The 14,714-nt window shown below is 45.1% G+C and overlaps 1 protein-coding gene across 1 annotated transcript in view; it reads right to left on the bottom strand.

Annotated features, from left to right (window-relative positions):
• Positions 1–289: 289 nt before the first annotated feature.
• The window catches only part of GRM7 (glutamate metabotropic receptor 7), an 827,253-nt gene continuing 812,828 nt past the window's right edge, over positions 290–14,714 (bottom strand). Inside the window, exon 10 of the mRNA XM_029601455.1 lies at positions 290–1,431. Within this exon, the coding sequence (XP_029457315.1) occupies positions 1,382–1,431 (50 nt within the window). The 3' untranslated portion in view covers positions 290–1,381. The remainder of the gene's footprint in view (positions 1,432–14,714) is intronic.

The raw sequence follows: 14,714 nt of genomic DNA on the forward strand, positions 1-14,714 counted from the left end.
GAGAGGCTGCATCCACCTAATAAGGAATGACTTCCCGATGTATCATGCTTGCGTAACACATCATACGCCCAGCATGACACCTCTGCTCTACCACGTGTAAGAATTAGTGGGCAGGATGGGGGAGAACTGGAAAAAAAAAAAAAAAAGCAAACCGTGGATGAGGAATTGGAGGTTCAGGGATTGACCCATCCCTTCCCCCAGCTAAACAGCAAATACTACTCTGAGCAGCAGCCTTTGTTGACACAATGTAGCTGAAACCACCCCAAAGAATTAAAAGTATGAATTGCAGTGAATAGAAAACTTAACCAAAGTTTTTTATTGATACATCACAGGATCGAGAGAATGGAGGGGGTAAAAACGCAGCAAAATTGTTCTCACTAAATTGGCACATAAGCAGCAAGATAACAGAATTACTTATTACAAACAGTAGAAAACACACATGCTTTTTTTTTTTTTTTTTGTTCTTATCTTTCTGGTCAGTTTATAGTGGGGCCTCACTAAAACCCTGGCGAGGTGGGAAATGCCATATTCTTCCTTCCAGATATCTTATCAACCAACCCAAGAAATTATTGCAAAATACTCATCTACTCCAAGGAAAAGAACAGAATCAAACACAAGTACCAATATCATCCAACACAGAAAGTATTAACAGGGAACGCAGAGAATGGGCATGCACTCAAGACAGCAAGAGCTCTGTCAGCGTGGGAATCCCTTTGCATTCTTCTCAACCAAACCAAATCTTCCATGAGAAGTAGGACTAACTTCGCCAGCACAGTTTTTGGTCTTTAAATACCTTTTGTAAAGAAAATAAAAGATGGAAAAAAAAAAAAAGGAAACAGGAAAGAAAAACAGGAGATCTATGGGTTGGAGTGATAAAATAATTACAGTAATTACAGAAGGGATGTGCGTGCACCTTCCGATTCTTTGAGACTGTGAGAAAGTTGGGTGCATTATGGCTTTGATGGCAGAGGTTAGGCCTGGGATGCAAAAAAAAAACCAACCCAAATGTGCACAGACTGTAGAGAAATTTCAAAACCTTGCAGCCTGGAAGTACATAGAGATGGACGAGCCCCTGTGAAAGTACATGCAGTCCCTGCTCGAGCTGCAAGAAACGTTCTCCTCTGTTATAATTCTCTCTGCCCACGAAGGTCCAAAGGCAGCCTGGCAGTGCCAGTGAATTATGAAGGAGAAGTTAGAAACCATTTGTTCACGCCCCTGTAATCCTTGAACGCTGGGCTCCATCATGACTGTTTGGCTTTCCTCCTTCTTCTCCTCCTCCTCCTCCTCTTCCCGTGGCTGCAGGACAGGAAGAAGCCCACACCCAGCTGGGTGATGAAGAGCCGAAGGTCTCAGTCCTCCTTACTCCATATGAGGAAACGGTTTAGATCACCAGGTTGTTATAACTGATGTAGGTCTTTTTTGCAGCAGGGCCTGTAAGAGAATGAAACTGATTATTCATCTGATAATTTGCAGGCATCACAGCCCTTCAGCATGTGCTATCACTAACTGACCAGTAATTTTACAAAAACAGTCACAGATTTCTTCTCAGACGATGACCCCCAAGGTTATGTCTAGTTTGATGCAATGTGATCGTATTTAATGATTCCTCATCACTTGATACCATTGTGTGCTTCTTTGATGAGCGAGGTATACATGTGTGCTTGTGAGATATGTGTATTTGTGTGTCAAGACATTATTGTGAGGTGCATTGGCACAGCTGTGTGGTGGTGTTGATGGGGTTCTCCCTACTGGAATGTCAGGGGGTGTTGCAGGGCAGGAGTGAGGTGCATTGGCAGAGCTGTGTGGTGGTGTTGATGGGGTTCTCCCTACTGGAATGTCAGGGGGGTGTTGCAGGGCAGGAGTGAGGTGCATTGGCACAGCTGTGTGGTGGTGTTGATGGGGTTCTCCCTACTGGAATGTCAGGGGGTGTTGCAGGGCAGGAGTGAGGTGCATTGGCACAGCTGTGTGGTGGTGTTGATGGGGTTCTCCCTACTGGAATGTCAGGGGGTGTTGCAGGGCAGGAGTGAGGTGCATTGGCACAGCTGTGTGGTGGTGGTATTGATGGGGTTCTCCCTATTGGAATGTCAGGGGGTGTTGCAGGGCAGGAGTGAGGTGCATTGGCACAGCTGTGTGGTGGTGTTGATGGGGTTCTCCCTACTGGAATGTCAGGGGGTGTTGCAGGGCAGGAGTGAGGTGCATTGGCACAGCTGTGTGGTGGTGTTGATGGGGTTCTCCCTACTGGAATGTCAGGGGGTGTTGCAGGGCAGGAGTGAGGTGCATTGGCACAGCTGTGTGGTGGTGGTATTGATGGGGTTCTCCCTATTGGAATGTCAGGGGGTGTTGCAGGGCAGGAGTGAGGTGCATTGGCAGAGCTGTGTGGTGGTGTTGATGGGGTTCTCCCTACTGGAATGTCAGGGGGTGTTGCAGGGCAGGAGTGAGGTGCATTGGCACAGCTGTGTGGTGGTGTTGATGGGGTTCTCCCTACTGGAATGTCAGGGGGTGTTGCAGGGCAGGAGTGAGGTGCATTGGCACAGCTGTGTGGTGGTGTTGATGGGGTTCTCCCTACTGGAATGTCAGGGGGTGTTGCAGGGCAGGAGTGAGGTGCATTGGCAGAGCTGTGTGGTGGTGTTGATGGGGTTCTCCCTACTGGAATGTCAGGGGGTGTTGCAGGGCAGGAGTGAGGTGCATTGGCACAGCTGTGTGGTGGTGTTGATGGGGTTCTCCCTACTGGAATGTCAGGGGGTGTTGCAGGGCAGGAGTGAGGTGCATTGGCAGAGCTGTGTGGTGGTGTTGATGGGGTTCTCCCTACTGGAATGTCAGGGGGTGTTGCAGGGCAGGAGTGAGGTGCATTGGCACAGCTGTGTGGTGGTGGTATTGATGGGGTTCTCCCTATTGGAATGTCAGGGGGTGTTGCAGGGCAGGAGTGAGGTGCATTGGCACAGCTGTGTGGTGGTGGTATTGATGGGGTTCTCCCTATTGGAATGTCAAGGGGTATTGCAGGGCAGGAGTGAAGTGCATTGGCAGGGCTGTGTAGTGGGAGATCTGCATACTAGAATAACAGAGGCTATAGCAGGGCAGGAATGAGATTCATTTAGTAGAGCTATGGGGTGGGAGGGTTCACAGTACATGAGCGGCTGAAGAGCAGGAGTGAGGTGCACTGGCAGAGCTGTGCGGTTAGATCTCAATGCTGGAATGTCAAGGAAAGTAGATCAGTTCTCTAAACAGTTCTCAATTCCAGTTTTAAAATTGTCTCAGGGTGTGCATTCACTTTGTTTTACTCTTTCTGAAAATGTGGATGAGTGTCCTATTTTGCTATTCAGGAAAGTCCAGGTAGTATGTCCCTTACCAGACTCTTAGAGAGTGCAGAGGGTTGGAAGATATGTCCTCCTAAAGTCAGATTTTAACTTTCAGAGCCCAGGACCTGAAAGTCAAGCACTAAAGGGAACTCGTGCATCTGATGAAGAAGGTACTGCCATCCAATCAGAGCAGGGCTAGACTCTGTGCACACACTGGGGCGGATTTTAAGAGCCCTGCTCGCGTAAATCCACCCGGATTTACGCGAGCAGGGCCTTGCGCGCCGGCGCGCCTATTTTCCATAGGCCTGCCGGTGCGCGCAGAGCCCCGGGACTCACGTAAGTCCCGGGGTTTTTTGTCGGGGGCGTGTTGGGGGCGGGGGCCGATCGACGCGGCGTTTTGGGGGCGGGATGCGGCGTTTCGGGGGCAGGCCCGGGGGCGTGGTTTCGGCCCCGGGCAGTCCGGGGGCGTGGCCGCGCCCTCCGGAACCGCCCCCGGGTCACGTCTCGGATTTACGTCTCCCTCCGGGAGGCATAAATCCGTGGAGAAAGGTAGGGGGGGGTTTAGATAGGGCCGGGGGGGGGGGTTAGGTAGAGGAAGGGAGGGGAAGGTGAGGGGAGGGCGAAAGAGAGTTCCCTCCGAGGCCGCTCCGATTTCGGAGCGGCCTCGGAGGGAACGGAGGCAGGCTGCGCGGCTCGGCGAGCGCCGGCTGCCCAAAATCGGCAGCCTTGCGCGCGCCAATCCTGGATTTTAGCAGATAAGTGCGGCTACGCGCGTATCTACTAAAATCCAGCGTACTTTTGTTTGCGACTAGTGCGCCAACAAAAGTACGCGAACGCGCATTTTTTTAAAATCTACCCCACTGAGTATAGCGCCTTCCTCCTGCCCTCTCTGCTTGTTTACAAAGCCCTAAGGTAAGTAAAAGCATTCAGGTAAGTGATTGTTTAAACACTTATAGAGAAATGAGAAAAAAAGGCAGTGTCTGAAAAGCTCTGTACACTAATGCCCATAGTAAGGGAAATAAAGACCCGGATCTAAAGGCAGTCATAGCAGAGGCTGACTTGGATGTAGTGGTTCTTACAGAGATGTGGTACACGGAAAAGCATGACTGGGATATAGTTATAGCAGGCTTCGATTTGTTCAGGAAGGGCAGAGTGTTATTATACATAAGACATAATGTTAAAGCAACAGAACTGCAGGGCTTACAAGAAAAGGAGGAGACACTGTGGGTCATTCTGGAAAGAGGGAATGGAACATATATTGAAAATGGTGTGATATACAGACCTCAGTCACAGGCAGAAGAAATGTATGGATATTCACAAAATTGTTATAAAAGGAGGGGATTTCAATCTGCTGGATGTTGATTGAGACATTCTGGCTGTGATATAACAATACCCACATAGGAGGAGGTGATACTGGACTGGGTGCTTAGAAAGGGGGAGAATGTTTCTGATGTTGTAGTGGATGGTTTTTTGGGATGGTATGGTCATGATTAGCAAAAGATACAATCGTGTGCTGCAATAACACTTAATGTAGTTGCATATAAACAATAAATGTTAACGAACTAAATCAAGTGAGAGCATCTCATCATTCATTCAAATTGCATAAAGTCCTTTTAATCAGAGAAAGTCCTTTACAAAGTGTAAATATCTTCAGATAATGGTTGCCTAAACAGATGTTATAGGATTCAGTCCCCCCCACATGGGACCGTGTTTCACAATGCTGCATCAGGAGGGACAAATGCAGATTCATTAGGTGTCAAATATATTCAATTGTGAGGAGAACTGTATGAAATATCAATAAGAGTTCAACTGTAAAATAATAATTCCCTGATTAAAAGAAGAATATAGGGATGGCAAAACCGTAGGTACGCAGTAAATAAACAGCACGGAGGGGCTATAACAGAGCAGAAGGGAAAAACAGTGATTCAAAATGACTTGCTAAGCATGCCAAATCAGGCTTTCATCAATGAGCTGATCGCAGGCTCGCTAGAAATGTCCATTTGAAATATCAAGCAAAGTTTGTAGCAGTTGTAGCTGGGGCTGCATCGGGCATCCAAAACCGATTCAGCAAGCAGTTTTCTAAAAAGTAGCTGAAAAGTTAAGGGAGAAAAGGTTAGTGTTCATAAGCTACACGAAATCACAGAAAGAGAAAGACAAATAATATCTAGGAAAGCTAAGAGAAGCTAGGAAAGTAGTCAGGAATGCAAATGGAAGAAAAATATCAAACGAGGGGAGAGGCAAGATTTTTTTACAAATGTTAGTGATAGTGTAAAAGTGGCATCATGAAACTTAGAGGTAAAGGGGAGGAATATGTAGAAGCTGATGAGGAAAAAGCAGAATTGCTTGACAGATATTTCTGTTCGGTATTCGCCAAGGAAGGGCCAGGAGTAGTACCTCAGAAAATGGACATAAGTAGGATTGTAATGAGGTAAACCTCAATGATTTTCAGAAGACTATGTTTGTGAGAAGCTAACTAAATTAAAAGTAGATAAAGCGATGGAAACAGATGGGATATATCCGAGGGTTTAGAGAAGTTCTGGCAGCTCTGTTTGCTGACCTTTACAATATTTTAGAGTCGGGAGTGGTTCCGGAGGACTGGAGACAGGCAGATGTGATTCCCCATAAAAGTGGAAATAAGGACGAAGCTGGGAATATATAGGCCAGTTAGTTTGACTCTGTGGTAAGAAAATTAATAGAAACAGAAGATAAATTGGATTCCAGAAACTGCACTATTAAAAAAGCTGAGGTAGCATGGTTTTACCAAAGGTAGGTCTTGTTAGACAAATCTGATCAATATCTTTGATTTGGTGACCAGAAAGTTGAATCAGGGGAAAGCACTAGATGTAGTGTAATTGGATTTCAGTAAGGCCTTTGACACAGTTTTGCATAGGTGACTTATAAATAAATTGAGTGCCCTTGGTATAGGCCCTAAAGCAACTAACTGTTTTAGAAACTGGTTGAGTGGGAGGCAACAAAGGATTGTGGCAAATGGAGTTCACTCTAAGGAGAAGGGTATTATGAACAGTATGCAGCAGGGATTAGTCCTTGGACAAGTTCTTTTCAACATAAGTATTGGCAAGTTAAATGTAAGATATTGATATGACAGACTAAGAGAAAATTTGAATAGAAGTTGGCCATAGAGGCAAAAACTCACAATAAAAACTTTGTAAAATATATCCAAAGCAGAAAGCCTGCAAGGGAGTTGGTTAGACCATTGGATGTTGAAAGGGTTAAAGAGGCATTTAGAGAAAATTAAGGCCATTGCAGAAAGATTAAATGATTTCTTTGCTTCAATGTTTACTGAAGAGGATGTTGGAGAGATACCCGTTCTGGAGAAGGTTTTCATGGGTGATGAATCAGATCAACTGAACCAAATCACGGTGAACCTGGAAGATGTAGTAGGCCTGACTGACAAACTAAAAAGCAGTAAATCACCTGGACCAGATGGTATACAGCCCAGGTTTCTGAAAGAACTAAAAAAATGAAATTTCAGAACTATTAGTAACAATTTGTAACCTAACTTTAAAATCATTCGATATACCTGAAGATTGGAAGATGGTCAATGTAACCCCTATATTTAAAAAGGGATCCAGGGGTGATCTGGGCAACTATAGACCGGTGAACCTGACATCAATGCTGGGAAAAATTGTGGAAACTGTTATAAAGAATAAAATCACAAAACATTTAGATAGACATGGTTTGATGGGACACGGCCACCATGGATTTACTCAAGGGAAGTCTTGCCTCACAAATCTCCTACAATTTTTGAAGGGATGAATAAATATGTAAACAAAGGTGAACCAGTAGATGTGGTGTATTTAGATTTTCAGAAGGCACTCGACAAAGTCCCGCATGAGTTGCTTCTAAGAAAACTAAAAGTCATGGGATAGGAGGTGATGTCCTTTTGTGGATTGCAAGTTGGTTAAAAGACAGGACCTTGTGCGACTGGAAGATTGGGCTTCCAAATGGCAGATGAAATCTAATGTGGACAAATGCAAAGTGATGCATATAGGGAAAAATAACCCTTGCTGTAATTACACAATGCTAGATTCTAACTTAGGAGTTACCACCCAGGAAAGAGATCTAGGCGTCATAGTGGATAATACATTGAAATCATTGGCCCAGTGTGCTGTGGCGATCAAAAAAGAATGTTAGGAATTATTAGGAAGGGAATGAAAAATAAAACAGAGGATGTCATGATGCCTCTATCGATCCATGGTGAGGCTGCACCTTGAATACTGTGTGCAGTTCTGGTCAACACATCTCAAAAAGGATATAGCTGCACTGGAGAAAGTACAGAGAAGGGCACCAAAATGATAAGGGGCATGGAATGGCTGCCCTATGAGGAAAGGCTGAAGAGGTTAGGGCTATTTAGTTTGGAGAAGAGAAGACTGAGGGGAGAATTGAAAGAAGTCTGCAAAATCATGAAAGGACTTGAACAAGTTAAAGTAAATCGGTTATTTACTCTCTCAGATAATAGAAGACCAGGGGGCAGTCCATGAAGTTAGCAAGTAGCTCATTTACAACAAACTGAAGAAAATTATTTTTCACTCAGCACATAGTTAAACTCTTGAATTCATTGCCAGAGGATGTGGTTACAGCAGTTAGTATAACTGGGTTTAAAAATGGTTTGGATAAGTTCCTAGAGGATAAATCCATAAACTGCTATGATGGTAATTAATAAGCAATAGCAGCTTGTTATCTGTTTAATGTTTGGGTACTTGCCAGATACTTGTGACTTGATTGGCCACTGTTGGAAACAGGGTACTGGGCTTGATGGACCCTTGGTCTGACCCAGTATGGCATTTCTTATGTTCTTATGTTCTCATTTTTTGTGAGTGATATTGCAGAATGACTATCAGGAAAGATTTGTCTTTTTGCAAATTATTCCAAAATCTGTAACATTGTAGACATCCAGGAAGGTGTGGGGAACACGAGGAGGGATCTAGTGAAGCTTGAGGAATGGTCTAGAGCAGTGGTTCTCAACCCTGTCCTGGGGACCCTCCCAGCCAGTCGGGTTTTCAGGATATCCACAATGAATATGCATGAGAGAAAATTTGCATACACTGCCTCCATAACATGCAAATTTTCTCTTATGCATATTCATTGTGGATATCCTGAAAACCCGACTGGCTGGGGGGGTCCCCAGGACAGGGTTGAGAACCACTGGTCTAGAGTCTGGCAGCTAAGATTTAATAATAAAAAATCAAAAGTTATGCATTTGGTCTACAAAAACCCAAGGAAATGGTACAGTATAAAGGGTGAAATACTTCTTTACATGAAACAAAAGCAGGATCTGGGGATGATAATATCTGATGATCTCAAGGCGACCAAACAGGCAAAAGCCAGAAAGATGCTTGGGTGTATAGGGAGAGGAATGGTCAGCAGAAATAAAGGGAGGTGATATTCCCTCTATATAAGTCCCTGGAATACTGCATACAGTTTTGGAGACTGCACCTTCAAAAGGATATAAACAAGAAGTGGTTACTAAAATGGTCTTCACTCTAAAGCAGTGGTTCTCAACAGGTGTGTTGGGACACACTGGTGTGTCACGAGGCCCTGGGAGGTGTGTCGCAGGGCCAGCTGATGGCTGTTTCCATAACTGCCCAGGTGGGAGTTGATGGACTTCTCTTAATTTGGGCCTGAAGGGAGGCTATCCTCACTTCCTTCTCTTCTTTCTGGTCCAGTGGGAGGCTGTTTCTTCCTTCATCCAGATTAGAGCGAGCCATTGCCAGCTCCTGCTGTTCTGGGCCCGATGCGATGAAAACATTATCTTCCCCCACTGAGTCTGGGAGTGCTGCTGCTGATGATGATCACCCTGTGGAGGGTGGGGGAAAGGAGGTTGGGGATGCTGGGAAGATGAAGGTGGAACAGAGAGGAAGTGTGGGGCTGCTGTGCAGGAAGGGGTGGGAAACAGGGGGTAGGGGTAGCTGGGCAGGCAGGGAGATGGGATGAAGGGGGTAGGGAGAGTCAAGCAGAGGAGAGAAGGAGCACAAGGAAGAAGATGTGAGGGGTCAGGAATGCTGGGCAGCGATATGTGTGTGAGCGGATGATTGAAAAGGAGTAATTGGGAAAAGTGAAGGATGATGAGACATGGAAGGGGAGTGATGGGGTGCAAGAGCCATAATATGTCAGTTTTGGGAATGTGCATTTCTTCTATCTTTGTACCGTACTTTGCTTAGTGTGGGAGGATATGTATTTCTGTTTCTAGCTCTCCAGTTTTGCACTGCATGTTTAGTGGCTTTTTGAGGTTTCTATTCCAGTTTTTGTCTCCACATTTGTAATTCTTTTATTCTGTATTTGGTGAAGGTCGGATCTGTATGTGTGACTGGGGTGAGGTATTTTACTAGGAGGTAGGGACTTGTATCAATCTTCTTTATTGCATTTTCTCATTTTCAATAGGACATGTATTGGTGCTGCACTGCTGCCTTTTCATAGGAAGGGCTATTGCTGTTTGAGTTCTTGGAATTAGTGTTGCAATGTATGGAAGGTTTGCCACATACGTGCTGAGTGGTTTTTTTTTTCTTTCAGGTTTTGTATTTAGAATGTGCCTGGTAGTAAGGGAGTTTGTGTTTCTGTTACTGAGATAGCACCAGAATCAGAGTATCTTTGTTATATTTATTATTTATTTATTTAACACTTTTATATACCGAAGTTCGTATGGACATCACATCGGTTTACATTAAAATGGATACAGAGGAGGAAGTTGAAGAAATCAGGAAATAAAGTTACATTATACCAAAGAACTGTTTAAACTAATAAGCAACGAAAGCGGTTAATGGATAGAGGAGGGCGGATAGGCAAAGAGGGGGTAAATAGCAAGTTGTATTTGAGAAATCCTAATTCTGCTCTGCATCCATTGTTTGGGGATGACCAGGGGGGAAGGGTGGGGGGGGGGGGGGGGGGGGGGGGGCGGAAGCAGGCTCCTGTGGATGCAGAGTATATGTTTACATTTAGTTTTCAGTGTGTCACGCCTGCCAGCTTTATCTGCCAGGTGTGTCCCAACAGAAAAAAAGGTTGAGAACCACTGCTCTAAAGCATATGGGAACAAAGTTAAAGATCTAAATATATAATGCAGAGGAAAGGTGGGACAGGGGAGATATGATAAAGACATTTAAATACCTCTGAGGTATCAACGTACAGGAGATGAGCCTCTTTAAATGGAAAGAAGACTCTGGAACGAGTGGTCATAGGATAAAGGTGAAGGGGGGGGGAATTAAGGTGAGGATGGTCAATGCATGGAACAACCTCCCAGTGGAGAGGTGGTGGAGATAAGGACGGTATCTGGATTCAAGAAAGCTTAGGATAAGCACGTGGGGGACTCAGAGATGAGCAGTTGATTTGGATGGGCAGACTAGATAGGCCAGATGGGCTTTTTCTGCTGTCACTTTTCTATGTTATCCCCGCCATTTTCTGATAAATGTGCCAAATCAGCACAGGTGTGTTAGAAAGAAAAAGTTCAAACAGAAGAAGCCCAAACCGCTGAGTGCCCTTGGCATTAGCGCAAGGTTCGATAGATACGACGCAAGAAAAGTTTTCATTTACGTCATTGCCGAGGAAATAACACAGCATGTGTCCCTCTGAAGATCCTAAAGTCCAGCAGAAGAGAGCTGCACAATACTAAGGGACGAACAGTTATAACACAGTTTTAGGCACAAAATACTCATAGAAAAGAAAGATTATAAAAAGTTTCACTTTTACATTTCTTCATCACAGAGTTGTAATCAAATATGCCATTTGGGGAAAATCATCAGATATTTAGATTGGTTCACCAGTATGTGACTGTGCAATTTATTAAAAACTTATAACTCGTGCATGCTGGTCTTTATGCCTGTTCATTGCGACAATAAACTTCCGGTGAGCAGAATGTTCCCTGGGCTGCCTCACACTCATCTGAGCTCGGACTATCTGACTGCCGTTTGCCTGCAAACTCATAGTCACTTTCAATCAACATGGCCATCAGTGTACTACAAGAGCTCTCAAGGCCCTGTTGCTGAATTTTACTAAACTCCCAGATTTATTGGTAATTCCTTTTTCAATCTGAATTTACTTGAATCAGTTCAGCTGATCTGAGTATTCAGAGAACTGAAATCTTTCAAGAATCTAAAGATATTAGTATGAACAAAACCCATATCAGAACCTGATCAAAAAGATCCATACTGGTCTGGTTGCCTTAGGGTCCTATGTGTGAGTAACGTAGCTCTCTAAGAGCAAGACCTGCTCTGGTCTCGCTCCTCTGGGTTACTGTGTGTGAGAATAGCATATATCTTAGAGAAAGACTTGCCTTGGTCTGGATCCTCTGGGGCCCTGTTTTTAGAACAGTATGTAACTTAGAGCAAGATCTGCCCTGGTCTGGCTCCTCTGGGCCCCTTTGTGTGAGAACAGCTTATATCTTATAGCAAGATCTGCCCTGGGCTGGCTCCTCTGGGCCCCTTTGTGTGAGAACAGCTTATATCTTAGAGCAAGATCTGCCCTGGGCTGGCTCCTCTGGGCCCCTTTGTGTGAGAACAGCTTATATCTTAGAGCAAGATCTGCCCTGGTCTGACTCCTCTGGGGCTTTATGTGTGAGAACAGCTTATATCTTAGAGCAAGATTTGCCCTGGGCTGGCTCCTCTGGGGCCTTGTGTGAGAGAACAGCTTATAGCTGAGAGCAAGATCTGCCCTGATCTGACTCTTCTGGGGCCTTGTGTGTGAGAACAGCTTATAGCTTAGTGCAAGATTTGCCCTGGTCTGAGTCCTCTGGGGCCTTGTGTTTGAGAACAGCTTATATCTTAGAGCAAGCTCTGCCCTGGTCTGACTCTTCTGGGGCCTTGTGTGTGAGAACAGCTTATATCTTAGAGCAAGCTCTGCCCTGGTCTGACTCTTCTGGGGCCTTGTGTGTGAGAACAGCTTATAGCTTAGTGCAAGATTTGCCCTGGTCTGAGTCCTCTGGGGCCTTGTGTTTGAGAACAGCTTATATCTTAGAGCAAGCTCTGCCCTGGTCTGACTCTTCTGGGGCCTTGTGTGTGAGAACAGCTTATAGCTTAGTGCAAGATTTGCCCTGGTCTGACTCCTCTGGGGCTTTATGTGTGAGAACAGCTTATATCTTAGAGCGTGTTCTGCCCTGGTCTGACTCCTTTGGGTGTGGGTTTGGCACATATCTAAGCAACAGGTGCAAACACAACACCAGAGATCTGCAGGAGTTAATCAGAGCGTCTTCTCAGAAGGCAAGGTCTCTTCTGACTGGCAATTTATGGGGAGGAATTAATAAAATGAGAAACAAAATTAAAGGAGGGAATTTGTCTCAGAAATGGTGCCAGCCATTACTCTGAGATGAAAGCAGCTCCAGCCTCAGGACTCCCAAATGGGTCTAGTTTTCAAGACAGCCAAAATGAATATGTATATGATGTATTTGCATACAGTTGGTCTAAATGCCACATTAACTTACACAGCTTAATTACCTGATAAATCAGGCCTTGAGGACACTCCAGGCTTCCCAAACTTGTCCTGAGCACCCCACAGCCAGTTGGGTTTTTGAATGTGTGTAAGATAAAATTGCACTAACATATTACACTCCTCATCCAGACGAGAGGATATCTGTATCTTAAGTAAAGTTCACTGTTCTTTAAACATATAGGACTCATGAAACTTTATTACCATTACAGTCCTATATATTTAAGCAACAGTGGACTTTACATAAGATCAGGCTGTTGTATAGAGAAGAGATAAAACATTTTTAGTGTGTAAGATAAATTTGCATACACTGGAAACCTAGTTTATGCAAATTTCTTAGCCGCATATTCATTGTAGATATCCTGAAAACCTGACTGATGGTGGGGTCCCAGGACAGGCTACGGAAGCTCTAAACTAGGCATACAGACAGCTGTCTAGTTCTTATCTGCTGCCACTGCTAAGAAGCCTTAATTAAAGTTAGCAAATTCTTAGCTCTTTAAACAGGGCTAGGGCAAGCATATTTGGTACCCTAGATGAACCTTTGTTCATTTACCCTCCCCCAACTTATCTACCTATGGCAGTGGCTCCAGCACAGCATTCCCTTCTATTGGCTGTGGTATAGCACCAGTCTAGACATCACACTGGCAGGATTTTGCTGCCCTTAAAATCTTGGTGCTCTAGGTGACTGCCCAGTTTGCCTAATGGAAGCACCCACCCTGTCTTTAAAGATTCTTCAGCTGCACACAGACCTATTGTGGAATTAGAGTGCATATCCACCAACTTCAGGTCCACGTTCCAGGGAAATGCTGCAAGTGATTTAACAGGTCCCAACCATCACATGCACAACATGCGCTGAACCACTGATACTGCCACAATATACGCAGAACTACGGCACCTCCTTAAAATGGGCAGAACCATTAGCACCATGCAATACAGGCAAAACAACTGGCACCTTCACAACACATGCAGGAACCACTGGCACCTCCTTAACACATGCAGAACCACTGGCAACTCTGTCACATACATCTCTGGCACTTCCATAAATCACTAGCATAATTGCATAATCACCAGCACCTCTGCAATATGCACAGAATTACTGGCACCTCCCTCAGTACAGGCAGAACCACGGACACCTCCGTAACATACCTCTAGCACTTTTGTAACACACAGAACCACCAACACCTCCGCAACATGCACAGAGTCTCTGGCATTTCCTTAACACATGCAAAACCACTGGCACAGACACAATATGCACACAAACACTGGCACCTCCACAACACATGCAGACCCTCTTCTGGCACCTTCACAGTACATGCAGAATCTCTGGCACCTCCCCCACACAGGCAGAATTACCAACAACTTGTGTAAAACCTCCTGCATCTGTGCAACGCATGCAGAATCACCAGTGCCTCCTTAACACATGCAAAACCTCTGGCTCCTCCGCAACTTGTGCAGAACTACCAACACCTCTGCAACACATACTGAACCTCTGGCACCTCCAGAACATGGGCAGAACCTCCAGCACCTCTACCCACAGAACCACCTGCAACATGGGCAGAACCTCCAGTGCTTCCACAACGCTTGCAGGATCACCAGGACCTCCATAACACATGCAGAACCTCCGGCACCTCTGCAACACAGGCAAAACCATCAGCATCTCCAGTCAACATGGAATTAACCTTAATTGCTGGATCATTGAGATGTATTGTGAGACGCAGCATCAGTAAACACAAGACTCACACAATCAATTAGGAAACGAGATGATTTTCCTAATGCAGATGAATTAACTACAGTGGATGAAGAGAAAGGGAAAGCTGCTGTTCCAAGGTGAAGTCTGATCTGGGTTCATAGGTTCTGAAGATGAGTCTGATTGGAGAAACAGGCTATACTCCCACCATCCAGTCTGAGGACATGGGAGTGCCTGGGTCATTCTTGTGCTTAGAATGAACTGCAATGGGCCAGAGAGCACACAGCTTTACATTCAGC

The sequence above is a fragment of the Rhinatrema bivittatum genome, chromosome 4, assembly GCF_901001135.1.
Source record: "Rhinatrema bivittatum chromosome 4, aRhiBiv1.1, whole genome shotgun sequence".
NCBI classification, from domain to species: Eukaryota; Metazoa; Chordata; class Amphibia; order Gymnophiona; family Rhinatrematidae; genus Rhinatrema; species Rhinatrema bivittatum.